The sequence below is a fragment of the Orbicella franksi genome, chromosome 9 (assembly GCF_964199315.1).
Source record: "Orbicella franksi chromosome 9, jaOrbFran1.1, whole genome shotgun sequence".
NCBI lineage: Eukaryota > Metazoa > Cnidaria > Anthozoa > Scleractinia > Merulinidae > Orbicella > Orbicella franksi.
Genome location: NC_138153.1, coordinates 16,087,879 through 16,105,218, shown reverse-complemented (window position 1 = coordinate 16,105,218; position 17,340 = coordinate 16,087,879). Strand labels below are relative to the sequence as shown.

At 38.7% G+C, this 17,340-nt stretch overlaps 1 protein-coding gene across 1 annotated transcript; it reads left to right on the top strand.

Moving 5' to 3' along the window:
* Positions 1–79: 79 nt before the first annotated feature.
* On the top strand, positions 80–17,279 carry LOC145498741 (kinesin-like protein KIF3A). Its single transcript, XM_081478671.1, has 19 exons — positions 80–237; positions 351–612; positions 6,549–6,693; positions 7,141–7,225; positions 7,359–7,464; positions 8,481–8,620; positions 9,228–9,425; positions 9,941–9,996; positions 10,503–10,621; positions 11,050–11,148; positions 11,495–11,651; positions 11,887–11,959; positions 13,070–13,177; positions 13,373–13,483; positions 14,296–14,421; positions 14,790–14,843; positions 14,957–15,031; positions 15,659–15,807; positions 16,481–17,279. Exons 1-19 carry the CDS (start codon positions 232–234, stop codon positions 16,584–16,586), a joined length of 2,175 nt encoding a protein of 724 aa, XP_081334797.1. The 5' UTR covers positions 80–231; the 3' UTR covers positions 16,587–17,279.
* The last annotated feature ends 61 nt before the right edge of the window (positions 17,280–17,340 follow it).

Genomic DNA, 17,340 nt, shown 5'->3' with positions numbered 1-17,340 from the left:
TTTGGCGTATGTGAGGTCAGTCTGTTGTGCGTTACATAAGGTATCATGAGAAAAGCGTGGCCACTAAGCCCAGGCAACCGAGCGTTCATAACTACCTCGACAGCGGCAAAATGAGTTACACTAGCAATAAAAAATATTCTCTTTTGGGCTAAAACTGGTGAATCCCACGATGAGACAACTTGGAAATATATAGAAAACGTTAGTTCATATTCACTGAAGCTACTAGACGCGATGCCGGTAAGATTTGAACGATATTAGTGCATAAACCTGTGCCGAAATAACCTGCCCACTTTCGGTAAAATTTGCTTGGAAAATATGCCTTGTGTTTTGAAAATTTTCCATAATTTTAGGTCGACGCGGAGTCGGACAATGTTCGAGTGGTTGTCAGATGTCGTCCTATGAATGAGAAAGAAGTAGCTGGTGGATGTGGTTTAGCGGTTAACGTGGACGAAAGCCGAGGGATTATCACCGTGAAAAACCCAAGCGCTCGTACTGGGGAACCACCGAAACAGTTCACATACGACAGAGTGTTTGGCTTAGATGCGAAACAAGTAGATGTTTACAACGATGCAGCCAGGCCGATTGTCAATTGTGTTTTAGAGGGTTATAACGGTGAGAAATGTCGCCAATAATATTAGTTTATTACACTGTTTATCAAAGACGTCAGAAGATGTGGGATCTGCGAAATTTATCCCGCCCCCTTTCATCCAGCACCTCCCCATCCCCGGTTAACCCCCTTGCAATAAATACACCATCGACAACGATTTTTGTTCTTTTCAGTTCAGGGTTATTTTATTCAAAAACTTCATAGTAATCTGTCCCTTAGCCTTCAAGAGGCCATTTTATTTTAGGGAGATGCTGCAAAACTTACAGAACAGAACCATCTGTAATGTCCAAAAAAATACAGTTAAACCTCCCGTAAGCGACCACCTAAAATGTCGAGCCTAGGTGAAGCTTAGACAATGCTGGGTCAAAATTTTGCCCGATCATAAGCATATGATAAAGTGTATTATCGTTTGTCTCACGATGTAGTCTCTTAAGATGTAGATCGCGACGTTTCGACTGCTTACTGCTAGTCTTCTTCAGGTGATAAGGTCGACTGATTGCACGGTATCATTTATACCACAAAGGTCGGCTGTGATTGGTGCATTTCGATCCTCCTATTGTTCCATTGTTCCGACGAGTAGCTGTTCCCTCAGTGGTCCGCTGTTGTACTGTTCTCCTGTTGTTGTGTTTTTTGATCGTGGGCATCCATACTTCAGGAATTTCAATTCCACTATCCCTGTTGATGTTATTGGGGTGAAGTCTTATGAGGCCTTCCAAGGGGGGTAGTCTTGTCGCCTTGTCGCATCCTTCTGTGTACCTTTGTCGCCTAACCAGCGGAGGAAATTGTCGCTGTCGTTTCCCTGTACAAATTCATATGTCGTTGTCGCTACAAAAATTTGTCTCTGACGTTTCTCTAAAATAAGGCCGCTCGTAATCTTAACGTACTAATTTTGGCGAGTATACATGTGACGATTCAGGGTTATTTCAGCGCTATAACCTCCAATTTTAAATAAAATGTTTAACATTTTTGTAAAACTCTATTTTTGATAATAACCATCAACAAAAGTTCAATATTCCAGAAGTCTACATCTATGGTAATGGGGCTTAGGGCTAAATGCTATGACGACTTCAACTGTACCCCGCGACCGACACATTTATGAATAAATATATTTTAAGCGGGATGATTATAAAATAAAACACACACGCATGCGCCCCAGTGCTAGATAAGGTCAGGTGTAGACTTCTGGTAATTGTGAACTTCTGGACAGCACTAACACTAAGAAAACCTGAAACTGGCTTTTGCACCTTCTTGGGGGTCTTGGCAGGCTTAGGTCGCTCAGGCTCAGAGTAAGAGTCAGAATATTCAGATGGGGAGTGAGCGTGTTTTCTCTTATCCATAATCCGCCTTTCGGCATTTTTACTCTCCGAACTAGACACTAAAAGGGGCTTTTCTGGTGGACAACAAAACACGAATACATGAGAAAAAGAGAGTAGACAGCTAGGACAAATTGTTTGCCCTTTCACATGATTTTATAGGTTACCGGCTGTTTGACGGTTTTATTGTAGTCTGATATGCCAAAATTATGATAAGAAGAGCGTACGTCACTTTTCAGGCAAAAGCGAATATTGGTCTTAAATTCTAAGATGCTGAAATATGAAATAAGGACGAAATTTTCACAATTTGATATTGTTAGTGTTAGTAACATTTAATGATTGCTCCGAAATTTGCGCCTTAACAGAATTGAGTATAGGCGTTTAGAACTAAGTAGCAAAAAAAAAAAAAAAAAAAAAAACATAACAGAAAGCAAGAGACACAAGAGATTTTGATTTCATGGCTAGAAGTCATAACATTAACCATTTTGACGCCTAACGTTTAAAAAAGGTCGATTATTTTTTTATCTTCATTTGATTTTGCTATCCCGGTCACCATGACCTTGTCATCTTGCTGTGAGCATTACGGACCATTACGGTGGAACATGTCATTCCCGTCTTTACCACAAGCTGTTTGCAGGCTTGTACACTGCTCATGACCATCCAAATGAACATGAATGAGTCTGAACGTCCAGGATAGACTGGATAAGTATGAGGGCTTGCATGTATTTCAATTTTGTCTCGATAATTTATTATCAATGACAGCAATGGTAATCATTAATATAGCATTCTGTGTAAACGTATTCGTCAAAAGGCGAAAAATAAACTTTATCTCCAGTGCACAGTCGGTGTACACTCACACAGACCACAGGCTGCGAGCTGATCTGAACTCGCTGTTCGCCGTAGATGCTTCATAATTTTATGATGAATCGTCAATAGTATAATGGTCTATGATTGGAAAAATAAACTGCCAAACACTGCACCAAGTTAAGGCTGAGAGATCAGTGTGCTGAGAAATAAATAAAGAATATCAAGAAGCAAAAAGACGCTCCAAAATCAGTATCATCTGTCCACATGTACACAGAGTGCAGTGCAAGATTCTAGCTCGCTCATGTTCGCTGATCGCCTTATAAACTTAATGACTTAATGCTTTATCTATCCGATACGATCGTCCATATTATAAAAAAGGATTGCCAAACAATGGTCAACAAAGCTAAATATTTAAGGCCGTGAAAACCGATTAACTATGAAAAGTGCCAACTCACCTTTCCTGTCTTTCTTTCTGTAACTCTTTTCCACCCTTTCCTTCTTTCTACTCTTCTTGTTGGTCTTTTTCTTGGCTTTCTTATGTTTGCCCATGGCAAACAATTGGCCGACTCTCACCCAACCTTAGATCACCTAAAATAACCTGAATACCCTAATAAAGGTCAATAAAAAGACCTGGCGAACTCGATAATGACGACAATCTCTGGCGCGTGACTCGGGATCGTAACAAGCGCAACGGGTGATGTTGACGACCTTTGTTCCTTTCTCTTTGAGTTCTTTGTTTTACGGGATGTAATAAGAGACTGACTAGTTAACATACAACTCGTAATTCTTAACTCTTTGTAAAGAGTGTTGAATGATGGTTTGTTTTTGATAATATTTGTACAACTGATCTACCATAAACGCAAACAATAGAGCTCCAAAAGAGTCATGCTGACCTTGTCAAGTCATGACAGTCATGTCGCCGTCGAAGAAAAAAAGTGCAGTTGTCGCTTTGTCGAAATGAAAAATGGATTGTCGTTTTCGCAAATTGTCGCCCCTTTCATGTCAACTTCTGTCGGCTGTCGGTACTTTGGTAACAAATTGTCGCCACGTTTTGACGCAATGTCGCTTGTCGCTCAAACCCCTTGGAAGGCCTCTCTTATGTGAATAGCTTCCTTGACCCTACGTGTGTACCAGTGAGAATCTTGATCAATAAACTTGACCTCATTTCCAGATAGGAAAGACACCATATGTCTTTCAACGTAGAGTCACTGTTTACCAACGTACCGATCGAGGGCGCCGCACAAGCTGCGCTACAAAAAGTGGAGAACAATGCAGGCCTAGCTGACCGCACGACACTTACACCAGTTCAAATCACAGACCTCTTGGATTTCGTATAAAGATCTACGTACTTCCAGTACAACGGATCGATTTACGAACAACGAGACGGCGCAGCCATGGGGAACCCTGTATCTGCGGTTATTGCTAATCTCTACATGGAGATATTTGAAGAACAAGCCATAGAGTCCGTACCTTGCAAGCCTAAGATCTGGAAACGCTACATAGATGATACTTTCACCATCCTGGATCGGTAAAGAGTTGACGACTTCCTGCAACACCTAAACAGTCAACAACCATCAATCCGTTTCACCATGGAGATTGAGAATAACAGCAAGATCGCCTTTCTCAACGCGTCAGTTTATAGAGAACATGATGGCTGCCTTACCACCAGTGTCTACAGGAAACCAACACATACTGATCAGTACCTAGCGTATGATTCACACCACCCTCAGTCAGTAAAGCGCGGTATTGTGAAGTGTCTGTACGACTGGGCTAAATGTCTCGTGACCAAACCATCAGTAATCGCTGGAGAGAAGAAACATCTGTCATCTGTACTTGTTTCTAACAGATATCCCTCCTCGTTTGTACAGAAGATCACAAAGGCACGGACAACCCCAAGAAGAGAGCCCGACGCAGAATTTAAATCCACCGCCGTTTTACCTTATGTCCAGGGAGTTTCGGAGTCTCTCCGCCACTGCCTAGAACAGCAAGGCATTCGCACCGTCTTTAAGTCCAACACGACACTTGGGTCACACTTAGTGCGACCAAAGGACACCATCAGCCTGGCTAAACAAGATGGTGTTGTCTACAGGATTCCCTGTGAGTGCGGCAAACTCTACATCGGGGAAACAGGGAGATCTATGCAGGAGAGGATCAAAGAACACGACAGGGATATACGACTCACCCGTACCCAGACCTCCGCCGTTTCTGAACACACCCACGAGAACGGCCACTATCCTATCTGGAATGAGGTCAAGTTTATTGATCAAGATCCTTTCTGGTACACCCATAGGGTCAAGGAAGCTATTCACATAAGACTTCACCCTAATAACATCAACAGGGATAGTGGAATTGAAATTCCTGAAGCATGGATGCCCACAATCAAAAAACACAACAACAGGAGAACAGTACAACAGCGGACCACTGAGGGAACAGCTACTCGTCAGAACAATGGAACAAAAGGAGGATCGAAATGCACCAATCACAGCCGACCTTTGTGGTATAAATGATACCGTGCAATCAGTCAACCTTATCACCTGAAGAAGACTAGCAGTAAGCAGTCGAAACATTGCGATCTACATCTCAAGTGACAACATTGTGAGACAAACGATAATACACTTTATTATTGTATCTATCACGATGAATAACAACAGCCTTTTCCTCGACATAAGCATATGGTGTGTCTTATCCCATGTTGTAAATGGTTTATTTGGGTGAAAAGTCAATTTCTAGAAAAATCTGTGAGACATTTTAAATTTAGGTTCATGTCATTTAGAAATTACTGAATTACCGGTTTTGGAAGTGTCTTTGGCTTGTTTAACAAAGAGTTGTTCATCTACTGTTCATAAACACTCACATTTTCCCAGTGGGGAGGGGTTCTCCCATATGAAAAGGTATTTGATGCTTGTTAGAAAATTTGAATTAAACCTATAAAGGAGACCAGTTCGAGGATGGTTTGAGCTTTCTTCAACCCCTTCAAAGATACCGCTTAAAACAGAAATTTCCTAATTACAGTATATACCTCTTACTAACCGAGTTCGAGGTCCATACTGTAAGTTACGGACCAAGTTTTTTTCCCCTTCGATTTATGGCCCAAGCGTGAAGCATGCGGGTCATAAATCGAAGGGGAAAAAAACAAGGATCCGTAATTTACAGTACGGACCGAGAAGACAAGGTTAGTAAGATATTTATTATATCTCTACTGTGTCCCTGACGGGTTTACGCAGACTCAGAAATGCTTCAAATTTCTGACGCACCTCGAAACCAAAACAAGTCAGTTTGAAACTGTTTTTAAGTCGTTAGCACTCCTTGTTACATAATTTAGAGTATAAGAAAGTTTTAAACTTTCACTTGCTATTAAAGTTAAAGAACACTTAGCGATAGATCACAAAACAGTTTGGCAACAAAACCAACTTTAGCAGCCCACTAAATTGACCAATCACAGCTTGTGTACTAACTGAGAGATATAATAATGTTTGTTATTTCTCCAAGTGCACCCTAAAATACTTTGAGGGCTCTAAATAGATATGGTGTTTGGTCCTTCGCACCCAAAACACCCCTAAGCAAGAAAGAGCATCTCAGAACCTTTTCATATGGGATTCCCCCTTCCCTCTGCATCTCTGGGACATTTTCAGGCCCAGATTTTACCATCTCAGTATAGTTGTAGGGATGTGGACAAGAAGAAAATAAGAAATTCCTTCAACTACCTCTCCAGATTATGTTGTTAGTGTGATTCTAAATTTAAAATTTAATTTTTAACACCACGACTTTCTTTTACTGGCAATCCTCATTGTTGTTTTGACTCGGTTGATTTTTTTTCTCAGGCACAATTTTTGCATATGGGCAGACAGGAACGGGTAAAACATTCACAATGGAAGGGGTGCGTACAGTTCCTGAACTGCGTGGAATCATCCCGAACTCATTTGCACATGTCTTTGGGCATATTGCTAAGAAGGATGGTGACATTAGGCAAGTGTTTATTATCACTACTGAAGCTTTTATTAAATGTAATTTTTATTGCATAAAATTTCTTCTTGAAGCCTTACTTACAATATTGTAGCAAGTGCTGCATTTGAGATTTTTTCCTTTGAGAAAAAATAAAACAAGATTTTACCACTTTCCCATTATCTTTTATGGTGGCCTGGATTGAGTGGTTACATTTTCAAGCCCCTGGCTAGGGTCACTGTGCTTTGTTTCCTCTCTCCACCCAGGAGGATAACTGCATCCCAGCAAATTTCTGTGTAGTGCTAAGAGGTAACTTGTCCTTACACTCTCTTCTCATCCAGGAAGGAGAATAATTTCTTACTAATTCCAATCACTTCATGCTACATGTAACAGAGTTAAAAGCCAGGGCTGATCGATGAGTAAACAGTCTTAAAAGTTTACCTTATATTTTTACTTTCAATCATTTTATAGGTTTCTTGTTCGAGTCTCATATTTGGAAATCTATAATGAGAATGTGCGAGATCTACTGGGGAAGGATCAGAATGCAAAACTTGAGGTATGTTGCCTTAGCTGTTCTCAGAATACAGGAATACTGCAGCTATTTCAGCCACACCTCCTAGTACTCATTTTTCATGGTATTTTTACGGGTAGTCAGAAAGTTAATAGTGTTTTTTCTCTGCCGATGTTAGGTAAAGGAGAGGCCGGATGTTGGAGTTTATGTAAAGGATTTGTCATCATATGTAATGAACAATGCAGATGATTTAGACAAGACAATGACACTAGGAAACAAAAACCGTAAGTATACAGCATGTGTTCATTCAACGGCCAAACCAAATGAAATATCTTATGTGGTAAATTAGAGATGCCCCCTTTTTCTGTGAGAGTCTTTGTTTCAATTCACTGTGAGTTATAAATCATGATTTAAAAAGACCAGTTGACCAGCATGCATAACTGATTTAGATCCTTGTATAATATTTTGAACTTTGAAAACCTGAGCAAGTTAAAGTGCCTATGAAGTAAAAAATAATTGCTGCTTATTTGAAAGGCTTTTCAAAGTAAAGAAGAATGGCGTTTTCCTTTTTGGAATATCTTTTTTCGTTTCAGAGATATTTACGTTTTTGTAAGAAAAGTGATGACATCATAGGTGGTTCCACTAAAACAGCACAACACTCAATCGAGAATAACTCTAGAAATATTAAAGCAGTGTTCTTTAAACTTGGCACCAGAAATGTACATCACAAAAGAAACATAATGACACCCATCGTGCCATTGCCATGACAACAGTTATGCCGCTGATTCTGTTTTAATTAAGACCAAAATTCCCAGATTTTATCTTAAACAAGGATCATCCACTCCCACCAATCTAATGGGGAGAGTTAAGACAATATGGGAACCATGTGTGTTCCGAGCAAGACCCTCTGTCCCACTTTAAAAGGTTGCAAATGGGGATATTTGGTTTTTCACAGAAAGAGACTGGAGCCAAGAGTGTTGCCATGGCAACAACATAGTAGGTCCCATTCTGTTTCCTTTGTGATGTACATTTCTGGTGCCAAGTTTGAAGAACACTGCTCTAATATTTCTAGAGTTATTCTCGATTGAGTGTTGTGCTGTTTTAAAGGAACCACCTATGACGTCATCATTTTCCTCATTTGCATAACAAGAAATCGTACATATCTCTAAAACGAAAAAAGATATTCCAAAAAGGAAAACACCATTCTTCTTTACTTTAAAAAGCCTTTCAAATAAGCCGGAATTATTTTTTACTTCATAGGCACTTTAAGTTTTATTTGTGAGTTCTTGCTTGATTATAGGTTCTGTTGGGTCTACAAACATGAATGAACGATCTTCCCGTTCACATGCAATCTTCACCATCACTGTTGAATGCAGTGAGAAAGGACCTGATGGTCAACACCATGTCCGCATGGGAAAACTGCATCTTGTTGATTTGGCTGTAAGTTTAAAACATCGTGCTCGCTTAGTTATAATGGATATGTTTTGAAATGTTTTAACAGACAGTTAGTGGAAAGCATTGTTCTTTATACAAGTCAAGATCAAATTAATGAACTAATGATGATAAGTATAGTATTAGTAGATGGATTGATAACACTGCATTATTATTCTCATTGCAAGAGTGCAATGAGATTGACAAGTAATCTATCAAACATGAGAGACCATATTTGAGCACGTTTCCAAACACTGAGAAAAGAGCTGAAAATATGATGTGCAACAGAGTATTTTTGACAAACTTTGAGGTGTTTGAAAATGTGGTCAAACACTGTTTTGAGTGTTTGATATACCTTAATCAAAACTAAAACTAAGGAGAAAACAGAGGAATAAAATTGTAAAAATCTATACTAATTAAGATCAGATAATTATCCAAACAGCCTCAAGGTCATGATTTCCTTTGTTCAAATATTGATGATTTATTAATGAGCTTGAGAAGCAATTTTCTTCTATCATATGAAGGCTTAGATTTAAGCTTTACCTTAGTTGCTGTGCGGTTGTAACTTCAGAGCAAGCTATTTTTGTCTCTTGTCTTCTTCTAACATACACTGTAGGGATCAGAAAGACAGGCCAAGACAGGTGCAACAGGTCAAAGGTTGAAGGAAGCAACACAAATCAACCTGTCCCTCTCCACCCTGGGGAATGTTATATCTGCCTTAGTAGATGGAAAGAGCACTCATATTCCATACAGAAATTCTAAGCTCACAAGACTGCTTCAAGACTCTCTGGGTGGAAATTCCAAGACAGTCATGGTAAGTCAGCTAATGCATGGTTATGTCATGTTGTCAATAAGTATGGGTTATTGACCAAGTGTGAGGTCAAGATGGCTGGATATTGGCCAAGTTCTTTTTTTACGTGTTTATGGACTGAGACGGAGTCGAGGTCCATAAACTTGCAAAAAAAGAATGAGGCCAATATCCAGCCATCTTGACCAAACAAGCTTGGTCAATAAAGGATTTATTATATGGCTTTTGGGAAAATTTTTCTTGCTGGACACGGCGGGTAGTCCCGAGCGGGCAAGATAGCTCCATCTTGCCCGCTCGGGTAGCCAATCACAGCACAGGATTTTATTCATCTTGCCTGGTCACGGAGCTAGCCATATAATAATATCTCCTATATACTTCTCCCATGGATGTGCACTAACAAAGAGTTGCTCATAAGCCTTGAAGATGTGCTTTCTTGTAGAATATTTATTATTGTGAAATTTTTGTTTCTGACAAAATGCCTTCTTAGTTTAATGTTCTCTCTTTTGTTTTAATTTTCTCAGATTGCTAACATTGGCCCAGCAGACTACAACTTTGATGAGACAATAAGTACCCTCAGGTAAATTAATTTAATTGTGCTTCTAGTTAATTCACTAATCATGGTTTTTTTTTTTGTATTTTTTGTATCATTATGGCACTTGAGGAATGTTATGCACATGGGACTGCAAGTCAGAAGGTTCAGAGATTGGGCCCAACTATTTTGCAAGTGGCTTTGCTTTCACAGTGCCTCCAATCAGAAGAGAAGGTGGAGGGGGAATCGGAGGAAGGGTGGACTAGTGGGGGTGGACACTCCTTGTCACTTTTTTATGCTGCTGACCACTGGGGTTAAAAGACAACAGTCCAGATAACACTATGCACTGGATAGATCACTGTTATTCATCGGATAAGTGTTGAATAAAAAACAAACCATCCACAGGAAAGTGTTTAATCCAGTGGATAGCATCATCCATCCTTTGACCAATGATGGCCTGGTGTCACTTAGCTTATCAATCTTGGAACCAACTTCAAACTGGTTCTCAATTTTTTTTTTTTCAATTTTTAATTTGAACATTATAATTATTCCAGGTATGCAAACCGTGCTAAGAATATCAAGAACAAGGCTAAGATCAATGAAGATCCAAAAGATGCACTGCTGAGAGAATTCCAGAAAGAGATTGAAAGACTCAGGGCTCGGCTGGCAGAAGGTATGTTTAGGGTTGTGGTTCTGATACAGCTTACAAGACTCTTGTACTCTGAAGAACCAATTGTACAGGAGACTGCTTCAAACTAAAGAATCTATGGGTTCTTAGCAAGTTGCTGAAATTTGAAGGTTCCAAGTCTTTGAAAAATAATATCAAATATTTTTTTCATAAAAATAAGTGTAGTTTCTAGTGCAATGCCTGATGATATGGTAAACTCTCCACAGCCTTATATTTAATGAGTTATGATATCAGAGCAGCAGGCTTAATTTAATGCCATAAATTTGGCCAGGAGGGCTGATGCATCTTCAAGTGCAGAGGCAGTTAAACTTTTTAGTTTGCAAGTTTATCTTATATCTGATTGTTTGCGATATTTTTATTTATTTATCTTAAATTAAATCTGAATTATTTGAATTTTGTTTTACCTTTATCAGAGGGTGAGGGAAGTGGTGGTAGCGAGGAAAGTGAATCTGAAGAGGAAGTTGTAGAGGAAGGCGTGACAGTCAAAAGAAAGAAGAAACACCGAAGAAAAAGTAAGTTTGAAACAAGCCTTTTATTTGAAGAACGCATGTGTTTATTTCCTCAAGATGCTAGCTGTGAGTGATCTGAAAATTTCAGACATAAGACCTAGTATGGTCATGTTCTAAGACACAAACCATGTGACCACCTAAAATACTGATGAACATTAATATGCTTTGATTGACTAATTCTATGGCATTGTTCTCCCATAATGCAAACAAAGCAAAAGGCCATAACATTACCATAATGACTTCGCTATTGCTCAGTCAATACAGCAAGGTCCTGGTTTGAGATTTTCCTGTTAAGACCTCACTCTCGGTTGTTAAGTAGTTATTATTTCCATATATAATTTTCTCCCAGGCATGCATGCTCTTCCTCCTGAGAAAGTAGCTGAACTGAGAGCTAAGATTGAAGCAGAACGGGAAGAACTGAAGCAGAAGACAGACATGGCTGAGGAAGAGAGAAACAAAGCTGCCGAGGAATTGGAAAAGAGAGAAAAAGACATCCAGGAATCTGAGTAAGGAGTCAGGAGTGAATCTTCCCTTGATAAAGAGAAGTTGATAGAGAATTCCTGTAAATAGACACCTCTTTTGACAGTGCTTAGCCTCTGAGATGGACAGTTATCATAGGCAGACATGACTGATTAGATGATTCAACTTAATTAGTCATTAATTAATTAAGTAACTTTAATTAATTGTTTGATTGATTAAGTAATCACTTTATATTAATGTTATTATTTTTGTTATGTAAAGACTGGAGCACAAAAAGCTTCAAGATAAATTGGCTGCTGTGGAGAGCAAGATCATTGTGGGAGGAGTGAACTTGGTTTGTATTTTCAGTCCCAATCAACTCTCACATTATATTCAACAGTGTTTCTGCCAGACCGTGCCATTGTGGGAATCCTGCGTTGCAATCAGAGAAGGCCCCCAGAAAAACGAAAAAAGGGCCAATTTGGCCCTTTCCTTTTATAAGACTGCAGGCTTAACACAGGCATAGTGTTTTAAAAGCCATCCCAAGGCTCAAAGTTGCGACCAATATGGTCACCAATGCAACTAACATTTCATCCTTGGCGACCAAAAATTCTGGGTTAGTAGCCATAAAGGCGACTGCATTTCTTTGTGTTGATGATCAATAACGGTTATTTTGTCACACATTATGTCCTTCTAGAAAATCATATTGAAAGATCTTTGCTTCTAAAACGTTCCACATAAGAAAAGAAGTCAACCCATCCTTTTGCTTTGCTGTATTGATTCTCTCACATCAGAAAACTTCCCAATGGCTGATCGTGTTTGAAATCGCCCTGTAATGCATTGCAAACCCTTGATCATTGATACGTCATGTATGCCTGTGGATTGTTCTCTTGTAATGCACAGATCCTTCATACTATTATCTGATTTCAAAAAAAAAATTGATTGAGTAGAAACACTTCAAAAAGCACTTACTATTAAATTTTCTCAAAGATCGTAATAAACTGCTCTATTATCTGTGGAACCCTGATGTATTTTTTCCTTCTGCACCTTTCAATTTATTGGCCCCTTTCCTAAAAAAATTGGCCCCTAAAAAAGGTTTTCAGGGGCCACTTTGGCCCTCAAGTAAAATTTCCTGGCTGAAACACTGTTCAAGTATCTGCTTTTGTGGTGTATTGAACAGAGCAGCTGAAATTTTGTAGAAAAAAAAAAATTTAGTTTCTGTCTCACATGAAATATATTATTAACTTTTTCTGGGGGGGGGGGGGAGGGTGGGAATTATGTTGTGGCAAGAACTGTTGAGTTAAATTTAAACAATAATTATCTTTTTTTTTGTATTAGTCATATTTGATTCATTTAGAGAGTTTGACAATGTTATAATATTGTAGTCATTGTAGCCAAGTTGTATGTTTTATCAGTATTATTACATTATCCATTTCCAATAAGAAACAATTTCTCTCTGTAACAGCTAGAGAAGGCCAAAGAACAAGAAATCCTCTTGGAACAATCTGCTAAAGAACTTGCAGAGAGGAACGAAAGAGAAAAGCAACTTCAGAAACTTATTGAGGAAAAAGAGGTGAGATCTATAGTAACAGAAATACTGATAACACAAATATTACAAATTTAAGAACAAAAAAGGTAAAGAATCCCAACTTGCTAGAGACAGACCAGTCGGGCATCTTACAAGTGGCATACATGAGGCTTGCTTAACATGGTATGGGTTTATTAAGGGGTGACGAGGATGACACTCTGTATTCTGTGTTTTCTTCAGCAAGAGAGGGTTGACATTGAAGAGAAGTATGCCAACCTTCAGGAAGAGGCTGCTGGCAAAACCAAGAAGCTGAAGAAAGTATGGAGCATGCTTATGAGTGCTAAGTCTGAGGTATGTACATTGAACCATAATCATCCCAGAAGCCACATTTATAATCCTTTTGGAGCACCAAGTATAATGATCTCTGGCTTTTGAATAGACTGAACTTGACGTTTGAACTTTGTTATTGTTATAACTTAGCCTGCCAATGATGCGGTCATGTCAAAAATGTATGCGGGGGCAAATCACATGGAAAGTACTGTATGATCAGATCGCCATAATGATGTTGAAATATACTGTTGTTTGATTGTCAAGATTCTGCTCCTTGTCTGTCCACTTGCCTTTGTTTCACCGATCCCCTCAACTATCAGACTGTTGCCTAAAGACCCGCACGACACTGGCCAGTTCCTAGACTGCAAGCAGTCTCTTTTTTGCTTGAAAATCTGTGGGGAAGAACGCAGAGAAAATCGCAACACAAGTGAGTAGTCATGCCGGCGCTATTCGCGGCTCACAGTATTGCCGCTTTCTTGTCATACTCTCTTGTTTTGCATTCTTCTCCACAGATTTTTGAGGAAAAGAGAGACTGCTCGCATTCTAGCCAGTTCCATTTTGAAAGTCCTTGATTCACAGACATTGGCAAACATTTTACTGACATTTGTAGAAAACCAGACCTAGCCATGCCATTGATGATATGATCTATTACCAAACAGATGCATGGCATCATGGAATCTACTTGTTTTATATAAGAAAGAAACAAGAAAGAATGTTAATGGCATCATCTATGTGCCTGTCCTCCAATAGAGCATAAGTAAGAACCAATCAAAATACGAGAATAATTTGACTTAATATTATGTAAAGTATTGTTGAACTCTTAATCTCTGTAGATGGCTGATCAACAGCAGGAACACCAGCGTGAAACTGAAGGTCTGCTGGATAGCATCAGAGAACTACGTAAAGAACTTCAGTTTGAAACACTGTTGATTGAGACATTCATACCAGCTGAATTTCAGGTGAGAGGGGATTAAAATTGATCATAAATTGCCAAATGTCACCCTTGACAAACTGTTTTTTAATTGGTAATATCACAACAAATTACTCCTTAATTTTAGTGCAAAATTTCACCGTTTATTTGTAAAATTTCACATCAGAAATAACAAAATTGCCATGGCATTCCACCGCAATAATGTTTGGCGTGAAATTTATTGATACAATAAACAAGTAAACAACCCATGATTGTAAGCATAATTTGTGGTCCATGATATTAAAAGATAAAAGGCTTGGAAAATTATTAGAATTTTAACAAAGCATGTGTGAAATAATTATTATTTCCTAATTTCCCTTGTTACCATTTGATTTCTTATACTAATTTGTGCTTCAGGAACTGATAGAGCAGCATGTTTCCTGGAATGAAGAGATAGGAGAATGGCAGCTTGTAAGTATTACAGCTTCCTAAAATCATGCTTCTTGTGTACCTTACCATTTGGAAAGATTATTTTCCCACAATCTTACTACTTTGAGAGTAATGTTCTAAACTTTGGCCAATAGCAATTTGTGGCATATACTGGGAACAATATGAGGAAAGCGTCTCCAAGTCCAGACCCTAAAGACAAGAACAAAGAGGTACATTATGATAATTAACCAGGGCTTGAAAAAAGTTCCATCCAGTTGTCCGGGACAAGTAGATTTTCCCCACGGGCAAGTAACTCTTCCTTCTGAATTGCCAAATAGGCAGGGGCCCAGGCAAGGTGTAAAATTAATTAGAAAAGAACAAAGTAAGACTTCCCCAGGTCTAGTAAAATTTGAGAGCTGCTCGTTTGAAGGGCAAGCTGGAAGTCAAGTTTTTTTTTTTGGAGCCCTGATTCACATTAGCTTAGCTGATATATTATGCTATTGAATAAGTTTACAAGATACAGTGATTGCCATAACTTGATGCAATAGACTTTTCAGACTGTAGATTACATACTGAGATTTTGAAACATCAACCTTTTGTTTGCTTTTTGCATCATAACATTCATTTATTCTACCATAATATTCTGACTCAAGTTGTTCAGGAGACCTCTTCTCCTGGCCGCCGCACATCTTCTTGAACCTTTTTTAAGAGGACTGTAGAAAGGATTACTAAAAGAAGGAAAAAAATGATCAAGAATTTTGCACATCTCAGGACTTAGTGTGTTAAATGTGGAGAGCTATTATTTTTCGGACAGCACACATCCAGTATGTTCACTGTTGTTCTTGTTCTGTCTGTAGCTCAATGATACAGATATATCCAGTGTGTATTTAAGTTATGAACACATTAACTACTCCATGGGTTATGATGAACCAACTGCTAGGCCTAAAAGCAGTCGTCCAAAGTCTTCCCGCCCAAAGACGGCAGGCAGACCCAAGACTGGAAAGAAGTAAGTATCAAGTCACTATAATAGTTATAAATAGTCATGTTGAAATCACATTTCCTCCTGCAATTCTTAGAGTAATTATACAACGCAAATGGTACATTTACTGTCAGTGTGTACCTAATGGTCAATGCCTTCCTCTGAAGCAAATACAATGGAACCCCTATTATGCACTCAGTAGGGGTTGGCCACTTAATACAGGTTTGATTACCTTGAATATTTTCACCATCGGGTTAATTTCTTAGTGAACATGGAGTCACTTCAAGAAAATCATGATAAACTTGTTTGAATGTTTTTATTCCTCATCACCTTCTATTTCTGACTCTATCTGTCATTGCCTTTTCCAAAACAAAGTTAATTTACATGTATTAATTTCTGGGTGACCGTTTAATAGGGGTGAAGACAACAGAAAAACCCTCATCAGGACAACCAATAGAGGTGGCCGGTTAATAGGGGTTTTATTTAGTATTTTACTGACAATAATTTTGGAACTTTGATAACTGGCCACTTAATAAGGGGTGGCCAATTGATAGGTGGCTGCTTATAGAAGTTTGACTGTACATCTCAAATGGCAGATAGCTATGTTGTTCTTTACAGAGGTAGTCAACTGTACAGTGACACAAACAGATTGTGTTAACCATGTTATGTTGGGTTCACGATATTTTTCCTTGGCCTACAGGAAAAAGTCAGAAGGTGAAGATGGTGCGAGCAAAAGTAAAGAAGATGATGCTGAAAAGTATCCCCAGTCTAGAAGGCTTCTAAGCCCAAAGAAACACTTTGCATAACAATTTATTTTGCCCTGTTCCAATAGGCAGGGATTTCATGACTTTGTCGGATTACATTGCGCAGCAATTGGAAAAGTTGCTTAAAAAACATAGTTTGAAGACAGTTTATTGTACAGAAAATAGCCAATTCCAGGCTCTCATTTGTATTGTATTGACTGGCATTCTTCAAGGCTCTCACAGGCCCCAGTTTGTTTCTTACAAGCACATGGATGGCATGGCCACCTCGCATGGTTTTACGACTGGCTTTTCAAGATGGAGATGTGATGTGGGCTTGGTTGTTCAAAAGCTGGATGCCTCTGTTAACAGAATAAGTTACTATCCAGTAGATAGCTTAGTTTTTTGTTCACAGTTATCCACTTGATGGTGATTTGTTTGGTGGGTAGTGTTATCCACCCTTTGAACGACTGGTCCTCTAAATTTTAAGTGATGAAACTGGAGGTCAAATGTAATTTATTTTAATTACCAGATATGCTTTTTGGGATTTTCTGAAAGAATTTGCTTCTTAAGGAAAACGATTTTTCTAGTTTGGCAAACAAAAATAAACTTCAAAATTCCATTCTTACTGAATTTCCAAATTGTCTTGATGGAAAGGCATGGTAGTTGCATGCAGTATTTCACTATGTATTATTTTATTATTTATTTGAAAGGAAGCTAACCTGTACATAGTGGAATAAAATTGGTTGAAGAATAATAGCATATAGTTGTTTTCATGTACAAATGTTTGGCTTAGGTTTACTTGCATTTGGTATTGTTT